The following is a 23,110-nucleotide window of genomic DNA, read 5'->3' as shown; positions in this document are numbered from 1 at the left end:
GAAAACTACGATTGCTTGTAAGGATTTCAGCTCGTTAAAAATGCACTTGGGGCTAGTCGCATCTATGCTCAAGGGGCGAAGCTTGTTGACCTTGCTCTTGCCTCTAGTTACCCTAGGCTTGATTAGTTGTTGTTATTCCTCATGGGCGGTAGTGAGCATGGCGTCAAAAGAACTCATTCATATTCTTACTGTTGACCGTGATGTTTTGGATGGTAAGATTCATAAAAGTTTCCTTGGTGGAACAATAATCGAGCAGCCAATGACAATGGGAGGATTTGGCTCTAGATACTTGTATGGATTTTTTGATCTGGCATGGATGGAAGGTGTGGCACCTCAGTTGTTTGACGAAATGCCTGAAAGGAGTTCTTATGATTGTTTCCCATCTTTCTGGTTCCATTTTCATTAGTCTGGTGTCAAGATTTAGAGCTGGATTGGAAGTAGAAACTGGGCTATTTTCCTATGATTGTTTTGAGAGTTTTAGAAAATGTTGTTCAACCTAATTTCCAGCAGAAGATGATCATGCTTCAATTTCTTGAGAAGCTCTATGTTGACTCACAAATCTTGGTGGAAGCTATCATACTTGAGGTAAAAGACAGGGAAAGGACCATGAGTTCTTTCCGTAAGTCTAATGCGATATGCTGCAAACCGAGTCTTACATACTCTAGATCCTGCAAGTCAAAAGAGGTTATTATACAAAAAAGTGTGGATAATTCTGAGTGTCCCAAATGCATCCAAACCTCTGTTAAACAGGGAAAAATTTACAATGAAAAATATTTGGCTTGGAATAAGTAATATTGGAATGTACTACCGCTATTATATGTCTTGTGATCCAGTGCTCAAGGGAACAATAATCAAAGGAAGGACTTTGTGGAAAAACCTAGATGGTTATTTACCTGGGAAGATGTCTCCTTTGATGACATTATATGGTTCTATGTCTTTAGCTTACCTTACACATGGCCTAATCTGGTTCCTAAGGTTTGTTCAATTATGGAAGGATATCACACCGTTGCACTACCACATTCCAGCTATAATTTTTAGCTCTATCAAGAAAATTGTGTCTCATTTTTTTTTCTTTTGGTGGTTTCAATGGGCTATAGTGTTGTGAAGCTGACACTTGGTGGTATAATCTTTTTTTTTATAAGTAAAAATATATTAATATCAATAAGTGTAACCAACTACACTGAGTGTATACAAGAGAGAACACATGGCCCATAATAGGGAGCCCCTAAATGAACATCGCCCAAAGAGGAAGAAATTAGAAACCTATCTAATATACACCAAGCCCTATTGGGACAAAAAAGGCCTTCCCAAAGCAAAGCAAAGCAAGTCACTACCCCAACCCTTTGTCTCCCACACAATTAATACTCCACCCGAATTATCCTATGAGGACTGAGAGCCTTCCCTCTAGTCCTCCCTCGACTTGTACTACCTCCATTTGTATCGTAGTTGATTGCCCAAGTAAGACACTTTAACTCCCTGCTCTTCTTAAATCTTGATTTTGTTTCAAGCGAGTGACCCACCTCAATTGCAGTGGATAGTGCTGTGAATTGGTCGTCAAATCATCCACAAGTAATCCCCACACACTGATGTATCTCATTAACTTGTTGAAAAATCCAATGCAATGATGATCCAACTATATTGTTTAATGGAGGAAGAGATAACAAGGGGACAACATCTTCCCTAGACACAGCTCCAAACCGAACACTAGGTCCTAAACATTCATACTCGCAAGGCACCAACGACAAACCCATGTTCAAATCCCGTACCTCCTCAAAAACTCAATTGGCTCTCTTCCAATGGTAAGGTCAAGGTCACCATTGGAGATTCTGGGTTGGCAGCAAGTCCCTTCACGTCTGGCGACCCTTTATGTGCAACTACGACGGACCCTACATCTCCTTCAGACCTCGGCGTTACACCATTTTCCTTCAACTGCAGCATGGGAGCCATAGTTTTTTCGAGGAGAATACTGACCAAGGGTGTAACATCGACTATCAGTCTTTCCTGTGTCACCTGTGGTGAAAGGCATTCCATTATGGATGTCTCTACGCTGATACCTGATGTAGAACCCACTTCAAAAAACCTGGCTTTCCTTTTGACCTGCCACACTCTTCTAGATTTGGTTATAGGGACAGAACCAAATCCGATTTTTCGTTTTCCTTTATCAGAGTTTGAAGGATTCGGGCCTACCTTAGGCTTGTTTCTTACGACCCTATTGCCTCCAGCTGAAAGCAAGTCTATTTTCATAGACAAGAAAGCAATTGCTGCCTTCAACTTGACAAACTAGGTTTTCATTTCCTTTAATGTATTGCGCATCAAGAACAAACTGGTTCTGAGCTTGTGTGATCTGCAAGCCACTTTCACAATTCCCCTCACCCTGAGTCACTGAAGCATGACTTGTCGTCAGATCTACCGCGTATGATTGCCTCACCACCGTGGTTGTGCTTGGGTCTTTTTGTTTCAACTCCAGGTTTATGTTCTTATGATCGGATGTCCTCTTCTGGCTTTCCTTCCTTGGTCCATCAACATGAAAGGAAAAAAACATATATGTGGCTCTGCATAATTCAACAACAAACTTCTCCCAACCCAGACTTCATACCCTTCAGGAATGACTACAACACTCCGCTAGAGTCATCCACCATATTCGTTGACAGTTAGATACCTACCATGCACGTTGGTGAGCATTGTTGAGCCACGAATGCTCTGTTTCCTTCATGTAAATGTTTTGTGAATTTTGAATTTCTCCCCACCTATAATACTGCTTTCATCGTAGCCACTAGCCATCCTATACCACTCCAACCCATAGCTACAGACCTTCAAACCCTTCTGCTCCTTTCCACTATTTTTAATGAGGACCTCCATGCTTCTAGTAAAAACTCAAAAAGCCTTTGATTCCACCCAAAAGCACACCAACTAACCCATATTAAGTTCAAACCTTCGATTTCAAATGCAGAGGCTTCCCAACCTAAAGGGCTTTCCAAGCTTCATTCATGTCGAATGTTTATGCAAAGATATATGATCACAAGCTTCGATGCAGATACAAGCACAAGCTACTAGAGGGACGCGATTGAAGAGCTACAAAGCCCAGCTGTGGATAAGGCTCATGGGATAGACAAATCTTGACACTAGAGTACTCCCAGCAAACTAGAAGGAAGCCGGCGACACTTTTTGTGTTGACAGCACGGCCAACAGAGCCATCGGTAGTAAGCGCCACTACACACAAGCTCACTTAGAAAGTCGACAGGGAGAGAAACTTGCAAAAGTCTAGATCATCAGAGGGAGGGCAGATGCCAGACAGCCCTCAATGAAGTCACCAGGGCCCATCGGCCTTGTCTGTGACAGTGGTGAGGTGTCACATGCCGGCTAGGGTGGGTGAAGGGTGGCGGTGGGTTTGGGTGCCTTAGGGTTTTCTCTCTCCATAGGGCTTTCTCTCTCCGTAGGGTTTTCTCTCCCCAAAGTTAATATATGCCCATTTCATATCCACCCAATGGTATAATCTCTAAAGTACTTATTCTTGGTAGAGAATATTTCATTGCTACAGAGGCACTTGAGCTAGTTGAACATTTGGATTTTTCTGGATATACAAGTTAATTTTGGTCTTGCTTGTTGCTTTCCTGGATTGTTGATTTCTTCTGTGGATGTTTTCATCATTAGCAAGAACTTTAGAGCAACTTTAGATGAGGAGAAACATGGCTAAACTAGAGCTTTTTTGCAAATTTACCAATTCTATTGCAATGTTTGTTATTCTCTCTATCAATTGGATTAGCTTTGCGCTCTACTTCAATGCAGCAGACCCCTTGAGTGAGCTATGGCAAATTGCTTGGATCAGTCAAGATATACATGGAATTGCACTAATAACCATTGTTGTTCAAAGTGTACATGTTCCCAATCTCAAAGTTGGTATACTCCTTTGTGCCTTCCTATTTGAGATCTTTTGGGTGTTTGTTTCTAAGAAGTTGTTCCATGAAAGTGTGATGATTGTGGTAGCTCGTGGTGATAAATGTGGTGAGGATGGTTTCCTAGTGCTACTGAAGACTCTGCGCATGTTTGATACTTGGGGTGGATGCAACATCATAGGATATGGTGATATCTTTTTACCTGGACTGCTAATAGCATTCTCTCTTGGGTATGATTGGCTGGCAAATAAGACTCTACGAGCTAGATACTTCTTGTGGGTAAGGCTTGCATACGGATTAGATCTTCTCATCACATATGTGGCACTGGACTTGATGGATGGGCATGGCCAACTAGCATTGCTTTACATCGTCCCATTCATCCTCAGAACATTCCTATCATTGGGGAAAAGGGAGGTGATCTCAAAGTCCTGTGGAGTAGAGGATAACGTGAAGACCCTACCCACATGTCCAACTCCAACATTGAAAAATCCAATGAATAAAAATGAGACCCACTCAAAGAAGCATATCTGCAACTTATGGGCAAAGTGCTTTGAAGGGAGAGGGTTTGTCACAGTCCAGCTTACAAGACTATGTCTAGCTTACACCAATAGCAGGGCCCAAGTGCCACTACATGGTTATTCCATGGGTTCCATTTTATAGCTTACTTTTACTATTTAATTGGACTAGTAGTGTAGTTGATAATGGACTTAAGCCCTTTAGATGACTTTTCCTTTCATTGCTATTTTTTAGCATTTAGCTAGTCAGGGCCCATGTAAGGGTATTCATGTTTAAGTAACAAGCTAGGGGCTTTCTTTGTTCTTTAACTAGAAACTAATAGAAAGTTCTCTTTTATCTTCTTCCTCGTTTTTTGGTTTTTCTTAGAGGTTCTCACCCTCGAAGTGAGGTTATTTTTTTAACCCCTTTTGGGTGTGTTAAAGTATTTATGTATGTGTGTATGCATTTGTATAAAGAAAAATTGATATGACAGCCCGCTTAATGACACATTAAAAATACTATTGATTTGTAAAATTGTCACATCAATTGCCAACTTTCTCTCCCTTTAACAGCCATCTCCTCAAAGATTGGGATACTTTTGTTGCAACTTAGAATAGTTTTTCTATAACGTCTTTTGATACTAAAGGTAATGAAACACCAAACTCTTTTACAACTCTTTTACAATTCATTTCACAATCAACCAATACATGCATCCCTTATTTAAACATAAGTTCAATTTTACAAAACTATCATTTATTTAGTATAGAGTTGTAAATTAATTAATTTCCTTGAGACGAATACCTTATTGTCCAAGCTAAAATACATTTTATGTGTCAATATATAAACTAGAATTCACTATATCCTACTTCAAAAAAAGAAGTAACTATATCCATGATTACGACAAATCATCACATGAAGTGAATACTTTGTAGCCTTATTAGTTAAGCATTTCATTCACTGATAACAAACTATTAAGTTTTCGTAGTCCTGATAAAGATATTTTGCGATGACTTGAAAACTATATACAATTTCTCATAAAATATTTACGTAATGTGTAACAGCCTGCCAAGAATTCAACGGATGAATATTGTTAGGCCTTAGGAACCTCGTGAAAATCTAGAAAGCCTTCATGAATCAATCAATTGCGTAGGTTTCAGTTTCTCAGCATAGTCAGTCTTACTACTCAGTTTGATGCCAGAAACGTGATTTTATTTATTTGAGGTACTTAGGAGTGTGAGAATGAAAAACAACCTATGGCATTAGTCTCAGATGAATATTAGGATTTTTTGGCTCAATAAACGATTTTCATTTTCCAAACAACAACTGTTCGAAAATGCATTTTGAATTGTTCAAGACACTAAGGAGTTAAATTTCGTAAAACTAAGTACACTCCTAGTTTCATATGAATATTTAGGATTTTCCATGTGGCACTCAGTCCAGTGTTTTCATAATCACAACGTGGAATCTCCAAATTAGGTTAAAGAAGTTTTATTTGGACACTTGATAAGAGCTTAGCCACACTTGGTGAATAGTATTGGACACCTGGCACTAAGAAGTATCATGAGATGGAAATGTGAAGGAAAAACAAGCTTTGACCTAAGCCAAACACTAGTCCATCCAACCATCCAATTTGTGCCAAACCAAAGAAAGTTTCAATCTTAGTGAAACTCCAAATGCTTGTAATTCGATTAAAACTCCAAAATCTTGGTGAAAACCGAAACCCCAAATGTTTTCCCTAAACCCCAAATATTTCCTTCAAAACCCTAAATGTAACTAGTTGTAGCTTAGTGTTTAATCACTTGATTAAATCATTTCCACATGCTATTAACCACTCAAGTTCATGTCATTACATCCTTATTTATTCTTTTATACCTGTTGGGCCAAGAAAAATTAGATTTGGGCTTGTTAGAAATCCAAATCCAAACCAAACCCCATTGAAATCCCAAATGAAGGCCCATTTGGCTAAGACCCATTAAGGCCAACAAAATTGCAACACCAAGGCAAGGCTTGTGGAAGAAATTTCCCCCCTTCCAAGGGTTTGATGGGAAGGCCAAAATAGTGTTTGATGAAAGAAATTGTACCACCCAAATAGTGTTTGATGGGAAGGCCAAAAGCCACCTCACCACCTTCCTCTCACTTGGCAGCAACAAGCTGAAAAACCATGGGCAGTGTCACCTAGTTTTAAGTCTGATTTTGGCTGACACCACATCACCCAAAGTGTCACTCACACATATCCTTTCATCCCTCCTTAGGTATAAGTCTCACCCTTGTCCATTTCACTAGTCCTTGGTCAATTTTGAAATTTTTTCTTGGAGAGGAATCCAGAGGAACTCTCAGACAGCTTTTCTAGCCTTCTTTCTCGAAGTTGTTGTAAGTAGAGTCTCACGAAGTTCTCTTCTAATAATTTGTTCTTCTTTGAGTCTAGTTTCTATTGCTATATTTTATGAAATTCTTCATGGATGTTCGATGGGTGGAAAGTTTGTTTAAGCAAACAATGGTAAGTTTGAGTGATAAACTGGACAGTGTGTAATTCTTTTATTTTTATTTTTTTATGGTATTCTTAACAAGATCTTGGTCTAATATTTTTATGGTTTATATTTAACATGCTAGTATACAAGTTTGATGAACATTAGTTGCATGTTATAAATTTTTTATAAGGGTTTTACATAGATCTAAAAAGTTGTAAATTGGGAGTATGAAAACAAATTCGATTTTGGAAAAACTTAAGTCTTTTGTTGTGAAAGCATGTTCCAATGGCTTTAATATTCAAATATGATGTTCTTAAGACTTTATCTACACGTTAGAATGTTATTTTGAAGATTTATTGTATTGATCATGAGGATATGAATTTTTATGCATACAAAGGTCCGGATAGGTCTTGTATTTGAGGTTCTCGGATGGATCAATGTTTTTTTGCATTGTTTACCATATGATGTTAGGTTTGAAGCTTAGATCTATTTTAGGACTTGATTTTTAAGCATGTGATGTTGTTTATTTATGATTTACTTATTGAAAAGTTGTGGATCTAATGGTTTGATAAAAACCATTTGGAGTAATGTTTTATGAACATATTGAGAGTATGTTATTGTTTGGAGTTCTTGGAGCTATTTTTAGAAGAGATAGAGTTTGAACATCAAGGGTTGTTCTTGAGGTCAAAATACTTGAAGTTTTGATTATGGTGGAAGTTTGTGTTTTTATGATGTAAGTTTTGTTGGTTGTTCTAGTATATTATTTAAGCATGGGATGTGATTTTTATAAGTTGCATATTTTGGTTTTAGCATGAAAGATGCAGTTTAAAATAATTGCAATAAAAATCAAGAGTCTAGCACTTTCCATGTTTCGACCTATGCTTGTTTCATATGGTTGTGTTATGTTTTAAATATTTCTAATTAGATATTAGAATTTAAGACAAAATTTACATGAGAAATGTAAATTTTGGTGAGTTTTGGAATTAGGATGTGAAATCCTTAAGTTAGGTAAAATGGTCATTTTCCCACAAGTAGAGAGGTGAAATGGTAATTTTACTTTAAGCCAATATTTTTATGTTCCTAATTTTATTAGTAAGGAGTTTATAACGTTTAAAAATGTCTCCTTACAGTACCCATTTATTCGCACATTTTAATTCGTCACGCTATGCTCACCGTAAGTTAGCCTCTAACTTATTATCATGATATTGTGTATGTATAACGACCCAATCCTATATTTTTTGGGATAAATTATGGATAATTTTATTAGACCCAATCAATGAGTTAAAGCCTAGAAAAGAGTTTATCGGATAAATTATATTTATTTGAACCTAGAGTTAAGGCTCCATTATTTTTAAGGGGTAAGCTACATAAGCAATAAATTGATTTTCTTCTCCAGCAACTGGCTCGATGTGGTAGCATCGTCCTTTGTAACGATCAAGACTAGTAAGCCCATCGGTCCACACAGTTGTCCATGTACCAGTAGAAGATTCAGCAGCTACTGCTGCCCCTGCTTCCTCAGGCGGAACTCCAGGTTGAGGGCTTACTCGGAACGCTGCCAAGATATCAGTATCTTTGGTTTGATATTCAGGAGTATAATAAGTCAATTTATAATCTTTAACACCAGCTTTGAATCCAACACTTGCTTTAGTCTCTGTTTGTGGTGACATAAGTCCCTCCCTACAACTCATGAGACCCTTCCCTCACGGTACTACTTCACTATCGGTCACCCAGGAGTATTTAGCCTTGCAAGGTGGTCCTTGCTGATTCACACGGGATTCCACGTGCCCCATGCTACTCGGGTCAGAGCGTAAGCTAGTGATGCTTTCGGCTACTGGACTATCGCCATCTAGGGTGCAGAGATAGAATCAGACCGATTCCCTAAATGCCTTTCTGGATATTCCTCAATGTCCCGGCTATTTACGGAACGTGAGAAGCAGTTTAAAAAACTCCAAGCTCCTCCATGTTAGACTCCAAACACTATTGGCATTCTAGATTCCTCTTCATAATAAAAGCCCTAACTGATTTCCTCTATAAACCAAAACCATGCATGTCTCAAACTCCCACTAAAAATCACCCAATAGGGCTCTCTTAATAGGACTACAACTCCACATTCATCCCAAGTTAAGAGCCTTCAACCTAACAGTATAAATATTCCCCTTCTACTCACTATGAAATAGGAACTAGCAAACACAACACGCAGCACGCCCAGGCCCCCAAGTCCTCCAACGTGAGTCCATTCACACATCAAACCACTATCATAAGGCACAACACCATTCACTTTTAGTGTTTGACAAACCACCTCCCCTCAGCCTGTCCAGCAGACCACCCACACGGCACCACCCACCATCCCTTCCTCCCTCATAGCTCACGGCCCCCGCTCAACTGCTGCCACTCCCCCACCCTCAAACAAACAAATGTTCAAGTTGTTCCTCCCACTGCCATGAACCACCACAAAAACCAGGTCCACGCACCCAACCTGACGTTCCTAAACCCACATCACCACCATCGGAGCTAATGTTTTAGCAACCTCCTCCACACTGCGGCCGCGCAGTTACACCAAGAACCACCAAGATGAAAGCCAGCCCAACTCACGAACACATGAACAGGCCCTGTTTTCACACCCAAAAATAGAGCAAAGTAAGTCCAACAGCTCCTTCATGCCTCCTTCCTCAGCTGCAGATAACGAAAACCACCATGTGACGCCCCGACTCCCACGTACAAAAACAAGGGAATCGTGACGTCAGGATGGTGACAACACGGTCACGCATCCCAACGAAATGTGCTCAAGTGTGTGTGCAACATGCAAAGGTGCACAATAAAAGTCACAGCGGATAATATAAATAAGTCAACTAAGTACCAGAAATTTAAATACAGGTGTCCAAAATAATTTATCTTTAAAAGTTATACAGTCATCCCAAATATAATACAAAACGTAAATACATAAATTGATAAAAACATAACTCGCTAAACAGGAGCAATCTCAGATCACTCCACCAACGGAGCCAAGCTAAGGCTCGCCATCATCATCTGCATCAAAATCTACGATACCATAAAATGGTACCACAGGTAAGTATAAACCAAACAACTCTCGGGATAAAGATACATTAATGCAACCAACAATATGACAAAATACATTTAGTCATAAAATACCATTTTTTCCAGAAAAATGATTATTTCCAACACACGCCAAAAATCCCATTTTGGCCCAAAAATATAGTTTGTCATTTTCCCAGAAAATGATTCACACAAACAACCCATTTATCGGACACTGTAGGCGGGAATCGCAGGCTGGACTCTACCACCGTCCCTGCTTACCACCATCCCTACCGCGTGCACCGTAGGCAGGAATCACAGGCGGGACACAACCACCATCCCTGCTTACCACCATCCCTACCGCGTGCACCGTAGGCGGGAATCGCAGGCGGAACTCTACCACCGTCCCTGCTTACCACCATCCCTACAGTTCCTTTATACACAATGAATACTTAACCGAGCACTGTAGGCGAGAATCACAGGCGGGACTCTACCACCGTCCCTGCTTACCACCATCCCTACCGTGTGCACCGTAGGGGGGAATCGCAGGCGGGACTCTACCACCATCCCTGCTTACCACCATCCCTACAGTTCCTTTACACACAATGAATACTTAACCGAGCACTGTAGGCGAGAATCACAGGCGGGACTCTACCACCGTCCCTGCTTACCACCATCCCTACCGTGTGCACCGTAGGCGGGAATCGCAGGCGGGACACAACCACCATCCCTGCTTACCACCATCCCTACCGCGTGCACCGTAGGCGGGAATCGCAGGCGGAACTCTACCACCGTCCCTGCTTACCACCATCCCTACAGTCTCTTTTTCTTTTACTCACATGAGAATCCAATTTTCAATAAACACATGAACATGTATGCAATCATGCGAAAACCCAGTTTTCTTTACAAACATGATCATGCGTGCAATATGCGATGTACATGAACAAGCCATAACCAACAACCAACAACCACAATTCACAATGCAAACAAACACACAACAACTCCGTCCACAATCCATCTGACCCCCGAAACTCCTCGGACTCAGTCCGGCAAACAAACCAATTCACAGATAATGTGTTAGTGCAAAAATATATTTAAATCACAAAAGTTCTTTAAGGAAAATACTTACAGTGCAATATAACAATTTCCGAAGGATCACAAAGTTGAAAAAGGCGACGTTTGAGCAACACCACAGTGTAAAATACACTGTGGCCGTGGGTCACAAATACCAACTTTCAAACGGAGGCAAACGAAGACCCAAGATTGATAGGGTAGGGCCTAGGGAGGTCGGTGAAGCCAATGGTGGTGGTGGTTTGCCGTGGGTGGCGGCAGAATGGGCGGTAGAAGACCAAAATACCCAAATCGGAAATGTAGATGGTGGAGCTTCACCGGTGGCAGATCGGAGCTGGGGTTGGGTCCAATGGGTTGCCAAGAGGTCGAGGATGATGTGGTGTGAAGATGGTGGCCGGAGGTGGCGCGACGGCGGCGCTGGAACGAAAGTGATGCCGCGGCTTGAAGGGCTACTGGTGGTTAACGGCGGCGCGAATGGAGGTGAGGTTGGTGGGGTGAGGTCGCCGGCGGCAGGGGAACACAATGGGGTGGGCGGTGAAGGCTACCGCTGGCTCACGGCGGCGCTGGCGTCAAAGTGGCCCGCGGCTTTGAAGAGCTGGTGGTGGTTAACAGCGGCGCGGATGGAGATGGGGTTGGTGGGGTGAGGTCGCCGGCGGCAGGGGAACACAATGGGGTGGGCGGTGAAGGCCACCGCTGGCTCACGGCGGCGCTGGCGTTGAAGCTGACGGACGCACGGGGAGAGAGAGGGAGGGGCTTGGCTTCGCGCGTGGGAGAGAGGAAACCGAAGGAGAAATAAGGAAGAAAAGAAAAGAAAGGGAAAAGAAAAGGAGGAAAGAAAAATACAGGGAAAAGAAATGAGGTCCAATCCTCATAACTTGGGTCACAAAAATGATCCAACGGAGATGATTTTAAAACCATAAGTTCAATAAAATAATTCAAACGCAATGGTAAAGTCAAATTGAAATAATTAAATCCCACAGTAATTAATTTAATAATTAAAAGCAATTTAAATGCATAACAATAAATAAATATTTGGAAAGCACATAAAAATAATTTTCACCAATTTAAAATCATAGAAATAAACTTACTAAAAATCCAACCAATTTTAAAATAAGAGGATAAATTTTTGAACAATCAAAAATAATCCTTCAGTAAAAATACACTAAAATACGGGGTGTTACACACCACAGTACCGAGACTACTCTGTAAGTCTTTCTCTCCATGTTATCTCTCTACCTCTATTAGTTTATCTTTCTCCCAACGTCAAATACTAGTCTGATGTTAGACTCTCTCTCAAGCTTTCAATTTCTCTGTCCGTCTCTCTAACCAGCGCCAAGCCCTCTAGTCTTGAGCCACCAACAAACCACCTAGAGCCCATCGTAAGCCACAGATGACCAAGCTCTGATCTCCTCTGTAAGTGATCTCTCTCTCTCTCTCTCTCTCTCTCTCTCTCTCTCTCTCTCTATGTGTGTGATAAAGCTCAGTATGCCCCTCCATTCTGTAATCAACATATTAAGTCCCATGCCTTTAATATATAGGTTGGAGTAATTACATAGTACTTATGTAGTGTACTGTATAGGTAATATAGACTTATTATTAATGGATGGACAGATTTATGTGTTGGGCTTAATGGGATATATATTATATATACATATATATATATATATATATATATTTATATATATGCATATTGATTTAAGAGAGTGTGATGGCCTGAGTTTTATCTAGGCTTGACCCTTAGAATTGTTCTAAGTTGCCATAGTATGTAAGGAGTCTTATAAGCCTTTGATGTAGTGATTTAAGCCCAAGAGAAGAGTGGCTTTAGTTATCTTAGAATTTCGGCCTTACTTGAGAATTTAGGTCCAATGGTTTAGGCCCATGATCCAATTCTAAATTTGTTAAGTGTTATGTGACCCAAGAATATTTTTGCTTTGAACCTAGTCTTGAAAGTGGGCTAAGGGGGAAAAAAGGTGTAGGAAAGCACCAAAATGGGCTTACACGCCTAGCCCATTGCTTTTGGTCCAGGAATCAAGTTCCAAGTTAGGTTTCTTGGAAAGGGGAGCCTAGCGAAGTGAAATGGTACCTTTCTAGAAGCTTTGCATAGGAAATTAGAAGGTGGCCTTTGGGATTTTGAATCTTTCTAAGTCTTTGCCATGTGTCAAACATGCACCAAGGTTCTAGAATACTTTTGGGATGAGAATTTTATCAAGGACAAGTCTACCCCTAGGGTTTTCGGCTAGCATGACCCAAACATTCTTTTTGCTTGCCACTTGTCACTTAGTGTGTTGTGGACCAATGAAATGTGAAGGGTCACCCAGGGAATAAGCATGGGGAAGATGAAGCAACACCTTGGGAATGGAAAGAAGAGGGGACGGCTAAGGCTAGGACACACGCCCATACCACTTGTCCTCCATGCCAAGTGCCTTTTGTTGGGAATAGGAAAGGTCATGCACAGTTTTACTAAGTTACCCCATTGAGAAGATGTTGAGTTGTTAAAGGAAATGAAGGGCATATGAGGGAAATGTGCTTTTCGGCCAAGGAGGGAAGCCCACACACCACCTCCAAGATTTTCCATTTCCCAATGCAATCTAAGTGGGGAACTCCAAGAGGTTTTCAGTTTTTGAGAGAGGAAGAAGAAGGAACCTTGCCACTTGTCTCACAAGCAAAGGTTTTCATAGGGTTATAAATGAACCAATATGTTCGATAGCCCGCTCGATATTCGCTCGGTTAAATTCGTATCAAACTCGACTCATGAAAAAAAAAAACTCGTTCGTGAAAGCAGATACTCGCTCAATTTGTAAATGACACATACCCGACAAAACTCGATTCAACTCAACTAAAGCTCGTTAAGGCCCGCTTGTTTATGTTCGAGTCGACTCGTTAGCTCGACTCGACTCTACTCGAACTCAGTTGTGGGAAGAGCTCAATCTCGAGCTCGAGTTGAGAGTTTGGCTTATTGAGTCTAGCTCGAACAAAGAGTTAAAAAAAAAAAAACTCAAGCTCGGGCGCGAGCTGTCGAGCCAAGCTAGGCAAGCCAAAGACCGGCTCGGCTTGGATCGATTACAGCCCTAGATTTTGATTCAAACAAGGAGGGAAGTGAAGGGTCTCTATATAAGGAGAAGGGTACAAGCCTAGGAGGCTTTTCCCTTGCCATTTTTCAGATTCTTGCATGAGTTTCCACTCTTTCCACTCAATTCTCTCAAGTTCCTTTGAAAGCTCTCTCCCATTCTCTTGTGTTTTCTCACCAACCAAACAAGAAAGATCCTTGCAAGAAAATGATTTTGGCACTACCTTAAGGATTTGCAAGGTAAGATTCGGTTTTCCTAAGTCTAGCTGACACACAAGTCTTTTCTCAATCCAAAAATGAGATTCAAGTCTCATAGACTTTGAGAAATGATAGAACACACACTTTCTACCATTTTCTTGTAAAATAACCTAGGGTTTCTGAGAGAGACCCTTGAGACTGAATAGTGAAGGGGGAATTTATCCTCCATGTTTCAACCATCTCATGTACTATTCGCTACCTTAAGTTTTGTTCTACCTTATGTGTGAAATGAAGAAGGTTTTAACCTAATAACCCTAGAAGCCAAATGGTTGATGACCAAGTGATGCCCTAGAAACACACACACGCACTTAAGAACATGACTTAGGGTTTTAGACGCTTTTTCTAATATGATATGTTCGGATTTACAGCTTGCTAGTATTCTTTTACGAGGATTTTGTAACTATATACTCAACCTACTCTTGGTTAACACTTGTATATGATTATGTAAACCTTTTCATTATCATGTTTGTTTTGGTTGCTATTTACTGATTGTTTGTTTGATTATGTTAATATGATCTTATATCAATCTATGGAAACAATTATATGCTTTGAAATCATGATGAATATGCCATGAAATACTTGTATATGTTTCGGTTTTCACATATTTGAGAATGATGGAATATGTATCATGATATTTCAGCCATACCATGTCTTGAATGATTTAGATCTTAGTTAAATGTTATGATTTCATGCATTATTTTTCTATGCTTTGATTCCTATGTTATTTGTTTGAAGTTTGGAACATATTTATGTGATGAATTTTCATGTTTTTGTACCTATGAGTTTCGCCTAAGCAAGTTTTTATAGCTTTATGCATACGTTTCAATATCTATCTTGGTTTATGTGATCATGCTATGAAACGAATATGTTATGCTTGGTTGTTATATGCACGGCATCTCATATGTCATATGTCATGCATAAGTAAGCACGTTTAAGTCTCATTATACATGCATTTGGGGAAGAAATGTTTTCAAAGAAGTGTTTTCAAAAGAGTCTTCAAAGAAAATGTTTTCAAAGAAAAAGTTTTATCCCGACTGCAAGTGCTGGGGTGGGAGAATGTCCTTATGGAACTCCTCTATCCACTCTGGAGTGCTTAAGAATGGAGTGGTAAACCCTAGGTCGACGAAAAATAGTCGATGTGCCTCAAATGGATTCTTTTGAAAAAATGCCAGAGCGATGAAGCACCTAACGCTAGTGGGTGCATAAGGCATGTAACCCGACGAAGTAAAGTCGAGTTCATATGATTCTTTGTTTATGACGTATTCATCACGGTGTATGGACCGTTGATGGTGCGGTAACTAGCAGAAACACGCAGTGCAAGGAGGGGAGCCGTGTTGTATCCATCCTCTGAACAAGTATAAGAGCTCATATGATAAAGATCATTCAATGAAAATCTTGTGATATGTTCTGATAGGGCAAGATCTGAATAAGATCACGTAAATAAGAAAAAGTTAAGAACTTTTACGAAAGGTTTAAATCTCTGTTACAAGTCTTTTGTAAATGGTCAAGTGCATAAGTCAAGTTCTGGTTGAGGTATAAGTCAAGTACACGTCTATGCATGCATATCATGATGTACTTTTTGTATGCTTGTATTAACTGTGGTATGTTGTGTGATTACTTGCTAAGATTTCTTGAAATCTCATTGTGGTAGTTTCCACAACCATTTCCCAACCAGAATGGTAGAAGTTGTAACAGGTTTAGTAAGAAGCAACGATGACCAAGAAGAAGAGAATGGCACCTCCTCCTCCGGAGAGGATTGTACCTAAAATGGCCATGGATCGACCCAAGCCTTCCCTCTAGGAGTGACTTGAAGCCATTGATCGAGAGATCATGGGTATACTTGAATTCATTGCCGAGTTCAAACAGCGAAACAATCGAGACAAAGATAAGGCTTTAGAGAAGCGCATGAAGCCCGAGTCTTCTTGAAGAGTACGGGAGTAACGAGAGTATAAGTCGTTTGTGGGGAGAGAGAGAGAGAGAGAGAGAGAGAGAGAGAGAATGCAACAACATTTATGGCCATCATTTGTGGACTTATGTTTCTTTTGTGGGAATCCCATGTTTTGAGAACTTTAAAATTATGCTTCATGCTTTTGGGATATTTTGCCTTTAAGGCCTATGTTTATGTTTTGGGTTATGATATTAGTTTATGGTACCATGTGCTTTGCAATTGTTTATCGCATTGCTTAGTTATCTGACTTTTATTAATTTTTTCGCTGCATCGTTATTGCATACTATTAGTGTACTTAGGTGCATATCATATTATCTGTTATGTACGAAGGGTGTGTAACCTTGTGTTACATGTCCCAGCATCTTAGTCACCCTTCAATCCCAAGCGGGGGCTGGAGGCGCCACAGAGAGTTACATAAGAGAGGTTAGACTATATTAGGAAAATTGACCAAACGTCGGAAAATTTAAGTGGGACATATACACTCTAGATATAATTGATCTCAATATTATGGAGTCAATGTGATTTTAGAGTTATGAAGGATCAAGATTTATCAAAATATAGGTTAATTTAAAAATTCAGGTTTTGGTTACAAAGTATATGTTAAGTTAGAAATTTATGCAAGTTACGTGTATTTTATATGTAATCAATCACGCCCTAAAAATATTGGATTAGCGCTACGAGGTAAATAGCATGATCATACCATTATACGTATGTACGGTAAACGGCATGTCTTTTATAAAAATATATGCATGTACGCCCTCTATTGGAAGCCCCTTTTTACGCACCCAATTTATGATAAAATTATGAAAATTCATGATTTTTCATAAAGAATTATGCATTAAATTATTTATGAAAATTCATGATTTTATTAAAGGAGTTATGCATCAAAAGATTTATGAAAAGACATGATTGTATGTGAGATTATGCATTAAAATATTTATGAAAAGCCATGCATGATTTTATGTGAAGATTTATGCATCAAAATATTTATGAAAAATCATGATTTTATGTGAGAAAACATGTACCACGGAAATTTATAAAAGAATGTGATTTCATTTGAAATCTATGACATGATATGACAAGATATGATAAATATGCATGCGATTTCTTTTGAAATCTATGATATGACAAGTATGCAAGTACGATTATGATGAAATATGAATGATAAGATATATAATGCCCGATGATATCATGTGAAGATGGTACGTATGTTATGGGCATATTGCATTGCCAGGTCGTACATTCTGGTAGTGCACCATGTATGGGAGTTTGTAACGATCCGATCCTATATTTTTAGAGATAAATTATGGATAACTTTATTAGGCCCAATAAATTAAAGCCTAGAAAAGAGTTTATTGGATAAGTTATATTTATTTGAACCAAGAGTTAAGGCTCCATTATTATTTTTTTTAAACTCCAAGCTCCTTAGTGTTAGACTCCAAACACTATTTTCATTCTAGATTCCTCTTCATAATAAAACTCCTAACTAATTTCCTCTATAAACCAAAACCATGCACATCTCAAACTCCCACTAAAATTCACCCAATAGAGCTCTCCTAATAGGACTACAACTCCACATTCATCTAAGTTAAGAGCCTTAAACCTAACAGTATAAATATTCCCCCTTCTACTCATTATGAAATTGAAACTAGCAAACACAACACGCAGCACGCCTAGGCCCCCAAGTCCTCCATCGTGAGTCCTCCATTCACGCATCAAACCCCTGTCGCACGGCACAACACCATTCGCTTTTAGTGTTTCACAAACCACCTCCCCTCGGCCCTCCAGCAGACCACCCACACAGCACCACCCACCAACCCTTCGTCCCTCACAGCTCATGACCCCCACTAAACTGCTGCCACTCCACCACCCTCAAACAAACAAACGTTCAAGTCGTTCCTCCTGTTGTCGTGAACCACCACAAAAACCAAATCCAAGCACCCAACCTGACGTTCCTGCACCCACATTGCCACCATCGAGAGCCTATGTTTTAGCCACCTCCTCCACAAAGCGGCCGCGCAGTTACACCAAGAACCACCAAGACAAAATCCAACCCAACTCACGAACACGCGAACAAGCCCTATTTTCATACCCAAAAACAAAGCAAAGCACGTCCAACAGCTCTTCCACGCCTCCTTCCTCAACCGCAGATAACGAAAACCACCACCGTGCCAAGACTACCCGGTAAGCCTCTCTCTCTCCATGTTATCTCTCTACCTCTATTAGTTTCTCTTCCTAACTTCAAACACTAGTTTTACGTTAGACTCTCTCTCAAGCTTTTGGTTTCTCTGTCCATCTCTCTAACCAGCACCAAGCACTCTAGTCTTGAGCCACCGACAAATCACCTAGAGCCCATAGTAAGCCACAGATGACCAAGCTCTGATCTCCTCTGTAAGTGATCTCTCTCTCTCTCTCTCTCTCTCTCTCTCTCTCTGTGTGATAAAGCTCAGTATGCCCCTCCCTTTTGTGATCAACATATTAAGTCCCATAGCTTTAATATATAGGTTGGAGTAAGGACATAGTACTTAGGTAGTGTACTGTATAGGTAAATAGACTTATTATTAATGGACGGACAAATTTATGTGTTGGGCTTAATGGGATATATAATATATATATATATATTTATATATATACACACACACATATATATATATATATATGCATATTGATTGTAGAGAATTACATATGAAAGGTTAGACTATATTAGGAAAATTGACCAAACATCGGAAAAATTAAGTGGGACATATACACTCTAGATATAATCAATGTCAATATTATGCAGTCAATGTGATTTTAGAGTTATGAAGGATCAAGATTTATGAAAATATAGGTTAATTTAGAAATTCAGGTTTTGATTACGAAGTACGTGTTAAGTTAGAAATTTTTGCTAGTTACGAGTATTTTCCATGTAATCAGTCGCACCCCGAAAATATTAGATGAATGCTACGAGGTAAGTAGCATGATCCTACCCTTACACATATGTACAGTAAACAACATATCTTTTATAAAAAATATTATGTATGTACACCCTCCACTGGAAGCCCCTTTTTACGTACCCAAGTTTTGATAAAACTATGAAAATTCATGATTTTTCGTGAAGTGCATTAAATTATTTATGAAAATTCATGATTTTATGAAAGCAGTTATGCATCAAAATATTTATGTAAAGACGTGATTTTATGTGAGAGTTATGCATTAAAATATTTAAGAAAAGCCATGCATGATTTTATTTGAACATTTATGCATCAAAATATTTATGAAAAATATGATTTTATGTGAGGAAACACGTATCACGAAAATTTATGAAAGAATGCAATTTCTTTTAAAATCTATGATATGATATGGCAAGATATGATAAATATGCAAGTGATTTCTTTTGAAATCTATTATATGACAAGTATGCAAGTATGATTATGATAAAGTATGAATGATAAGATATATAACGACCTATGTTATGATATGAAAACGGTACCTATGTTATCAGCATATTGCATTGCCAGGTCATACATGCTGGTAGTGCACCCAGTATGTCTTCCTTATGTATGGATTCCACAACCCGCGACCACGAGCGGAATCAGAATTACTTAAATTCGCAAACCCTAACTCTCGGGGGTTAACAGTGGATATCGGCCTATGATAAGTGAACGATAAGTTCATGTTCATATTCATGTTATTTATGTATGTATTTATGATTATGCATGTTTTTCAAGAAACCTTATGCTTATTATGTTTAATGTATGATCTGTTGCTTATTGAGTATTCAACTCATTTTTGTATTTTTTTTCTATATTTTTAAACCACCCCAGGTGATGACATTTATGAGGATGAGACTGTAGGACAAGACTTGACCCAGGGAGGGGAGGCAGAGGCCTAGATAGTTTATGTCATGTTCAGTTTATGATTTACGGTTTAAATAAATTATTTTGATATGTACATGAGATTTTAGTATTTTTTTAAACAAGTGCTTCCGTAGACTCTATTTTAGATTTTAAGTATTTAATAAAAAAAAATTATTTATGGAATCTTTCGCATTTGGCTCGTAATTAAAAGAAAATTTTTTTGTCAAATTTAGTAGCACACTGGCTCCTTGAAAATTCTAAGAATGTCTTTATTGGGAAGCGGGGTGTTACAGTATGTGTGTTGGCAAGAAAACAATTATTCATGTTCTTATGTTGTACTATGTCATGTCATGAAATGTTTATCTGTTACATATTATATTATGACACAAAATGTATATATGTTAGACATTATACTATGTCACAAAATGTTTATCAGTTATACATTATGCTATATCATGAAATGTACATTTGTTACATGTCTTGTCATGTCATGAAAAATTATCTATTACACGTTACATCATGTCATTAAATGTTAATTTGTTTCATGTTATACCATGTCACTCATCTCAAGTACATGTCACATTACGTTATGTCATGTTATCAGTCATTCCATTTCATGTTAAGTCATGTCTCGAGTACAAAGTCTATCTCAAAACAGTATTTTCACATCAGTAAAGTCTTTTACATTTATCACGACCCCAAGTGTTAGGATATAATAATATCCTAGTGAAATTCCATTATTCATGCTGGAGTGTTTAAACTTGTATGAAATTTCATAGGTTGACAAAGTACCGTCAGTCACCAGAGCCAAGTTAAGCATCAACGCCAGTGGTACCACCAACATTTCAATTTCATTGTTTTGTGTACTCTTGAGGGTGCAGATACCTATCACAGGATACGTAAATTATGTTTTTCATAGCAGGTGCAGATACATGTGAACCAATGCATATGTTAATGCACTCATTGCTAGTGCAAATACCTGTGATGTAATGCAGTATCAGGGCACAAGGCTATAGGGGACCTGTGTAGCACCCACAGTTCACGTTTATTAATTAAGTTATTATTGAACAAGATTTCAAGTTCGTGTTCAGCCACGTTCATTTAAAGTTCATGTTCAGTTCAAGTCCATGTTCAATTTTAGTTCAAGTTATTTCATTTTCAAGTTCAAGTCATGCTATGTCAAGTTTAGTTTCAAGTTCACATCAGTTCGATTCATTTCATGTCAGTTCAAGTCACGTCAGTACATGCATGCTATTTTTCATGTCTCATCAAGCTTACTCATGTTCACGTTTTGCATTCATGCTTTTACTGTCATGTATGCATCTTTAAATTATAAGCTTAAGTTTTTTGTTAACTTGCTGAGATTTGTAATCGACTCTCACTTGGTAGACCTAACTACCATTCCCACTTAAAATGGAAGATCATGTGCCAGGACTAGGAGGCGCAGCAGAGGATGACTGGTTGTTGACGGTCGATTAGACAACAGCGGCACGACGTGGAGCTCATCGTTTGGATGCTCCATTTTATTGATAGTATAATGGCAGCCTTGACCGAGTTGCGCGAGCTACTCAATGGATTAGCCTAGTAGTTACCTTAGTTTCTGCATATCTTAAGGAGCTTCGCCTCCAGTACTAATATAGTTACAGATATTTTGGACTTAGGTTGTAACTTGAACGTCTATGATCTTCAGTTTGTGAATATGTTTTATGTTTGGGATATAACACGTTCGGTGCATAGTATTGCTTATAGAAAGAAAAATATCCATTGCAAATACTACATATTATTATATGCATGCTAGATGCATTGCATCCTTAATTGTCATGAACGGGAGTAGGTAACCCTGTGTTACATGTCCCGATGCTTCAAAGTTCGTTGATTCCAAGCAGAATCTAGGGAGCATCACAAGGTGGTATCAGAACAATACGTCTCTTGGTTAAACCCATATGTCCCTAGGATTGCACCAAATTATAGGATCAACATTTTAGTCTTTCTTAGTCTTGAATTTCTTGAGAAAAAGAGCTAGTACGTGCTTTTGATAGTCATACCCGTGTGTTTCAAGAAGTAACACATGACGTGCAGTAGAATATTGCGGAACCCTAGTGGGGATATCAATTAGGAAAATCAGAATCCTCCAATAGATGGAGGGAAAGGATTAGCTGAAGTTGTACGTCTGTTGACTGCCATGCTTAGACACCAGCAACAACAGTAAGTGCACGTCCCTAGACCCGAAGTTAGGGTTGTCCGTATAATAAGCTTCTGATTCATCATCACCCAAATTGGTTTGGTAATGAAGGGGTCCTAAGGGCAAAGAAGTGTATAATCGTTCTCTAGAGGACGTAGGATATCTGCAATGCACTAAGGTCTAGAAGGTTTTATATGTTGCATACCTATAAGGAGAAGCTAGAATTTGGTGGGATACACGAAGGTAACTTCTAGTAAGGGAATTGGGAACCCTAGCAGCTTTGACATGAGGAAGGTTTCAAGATGCTATCAAACAACAGAAGGCGCAAGAATTCATGACTTTTGACTCAGGGTAGTTTGACTGTGGAGTAGTACGTTGCTAAGTTTATGGCATTGGGGAGGTTCGCACCTCACTTGATTTCTACAAAGAGGATGCAGACACAAAAGTTTCAGGGAGAACTTCAGCCTAGGATTCGTAGCCAAGTGACTTGTTTTAGAATATAGAATGACCAGGAGTTGGCAAATGTGGTTGATATAGTAGAAGCCGAATAGAGAGGTCTGGTAGATCAATTCTAAATGGAAGAGGACCATGTCGTTTGGTGCAAGCAGTGGTGCCGAGAAGAAGAGATCTTTTTCCAGCCCGACTAAAGGCAAGGGACAAGCAATAGGAAGATTGACTCCATCTTCAAGCCATAGTGCCCAAGGTGTGGAAAGCATCACGCCGAAGAATGTCGTTACATATGTGGAGTTTGTTTCAAATGTGGAAAGCCCGGACACCTGATCACAAAATGTCCCAATGCCACACAAAGTAGTGGAGTTGGTTTCAACGGTGATAACAAACCAAGGCCCCACATCCT

The 23,110-nt window shown here is 39.2% G+C and overlaps 2 protein-coding genes and 1 long non-coding RNA gene across 3 annotated transcripts; 1 reads left to right on the top strand and 2 right to left on the bottom strand.

The window, feature by feature from the left end:
• Nucleotides 1-3,608: 3,608 nt before the first annotated feature.
• LOC121260167 (signal peptide peptidase-like 2) lies at nt 3,609-4,553 on the top strand. Its single transcript, XM_041162011.1, has one exon. It carries the CDS (start codon nt 3,675-3,677, stop codon nt 4,551-4,553), a length of 879 nt encoding a protein of 292 aa, XP_041017945.1. The 5' UTR covers nt 3,609-3,674.
• Nucleotides 4,554-8,190: 3,637 nt separating this feature from the next.
• LOC121260166 (ribulose bisphosphate carboxylase large chain) lies at nt 8,191-8,523 on the bottom strand. The gene has a single exon (XM_041162010.1). The coding sequence runs from the start codon at nt 8,521-8,523 to the stop codon at nt 8,191-8,193; it is 333 nt and encodes a 110-aa protein (XP_041017944.1).
• A 24-nt stretch (nt 8,524-8,547) lies between these two features.
• On the bottom strand, nt 8,548-22,571 carry LOC121261722. The gene is made up of 2 exons (XR_005939950.1): nt 22,525-22,571; nt 8,548-8,734 (listed from the first exon to the last, which is right to left on the bottom strand). It is a non-coding gene; the product is annotated as an uncharacterized LOC121261722 (long non-coding RNA).
• Nucleotides 22,572-23,110: the final 539 nt, after the last annotated feature.

The sequence above is a fragment of the Juglans microcarpa x Juglans regia genome, chromosome 4D (genome assembly GCF_004785595.1).
Source record: "Juglans microcarpa x Juglans regia isolate MS1-56 chromosome 4D, Jm3101_v1.0, whole genome shotgun sequence".
Taxonomy (NCBI): domain Eukaryota; kingdom Viridiplantae; phylum Streptophyta; class Magnoliopsida; order Fagales; family Juglandaceae; genus Juglans; species Juglans microcarpa x Juglans regia.
The sequence above is the reverse complement of the archived record's forward strand: the minus strand, read 5'-3'. Positions and strand labels throughout refer to the sequence as shown.

Excerpts from the sequence above, each read along its gene's own strand:
- LOC121260166 (XM_041162010.1), bottom strand. The coding sequence starts at position 8,523 with ATGTCACCACAAACAGAGACTAAAGCAAGTGTTGGATTCAAAGCTGGT.
- LOC121260167 (XM_041162011.1), top strand. The coding sequence starts at position 3,675 with ATGAGGAGAAACATGGCTAAACTAGAGCTTTTTTGCAAATTTACCAAT.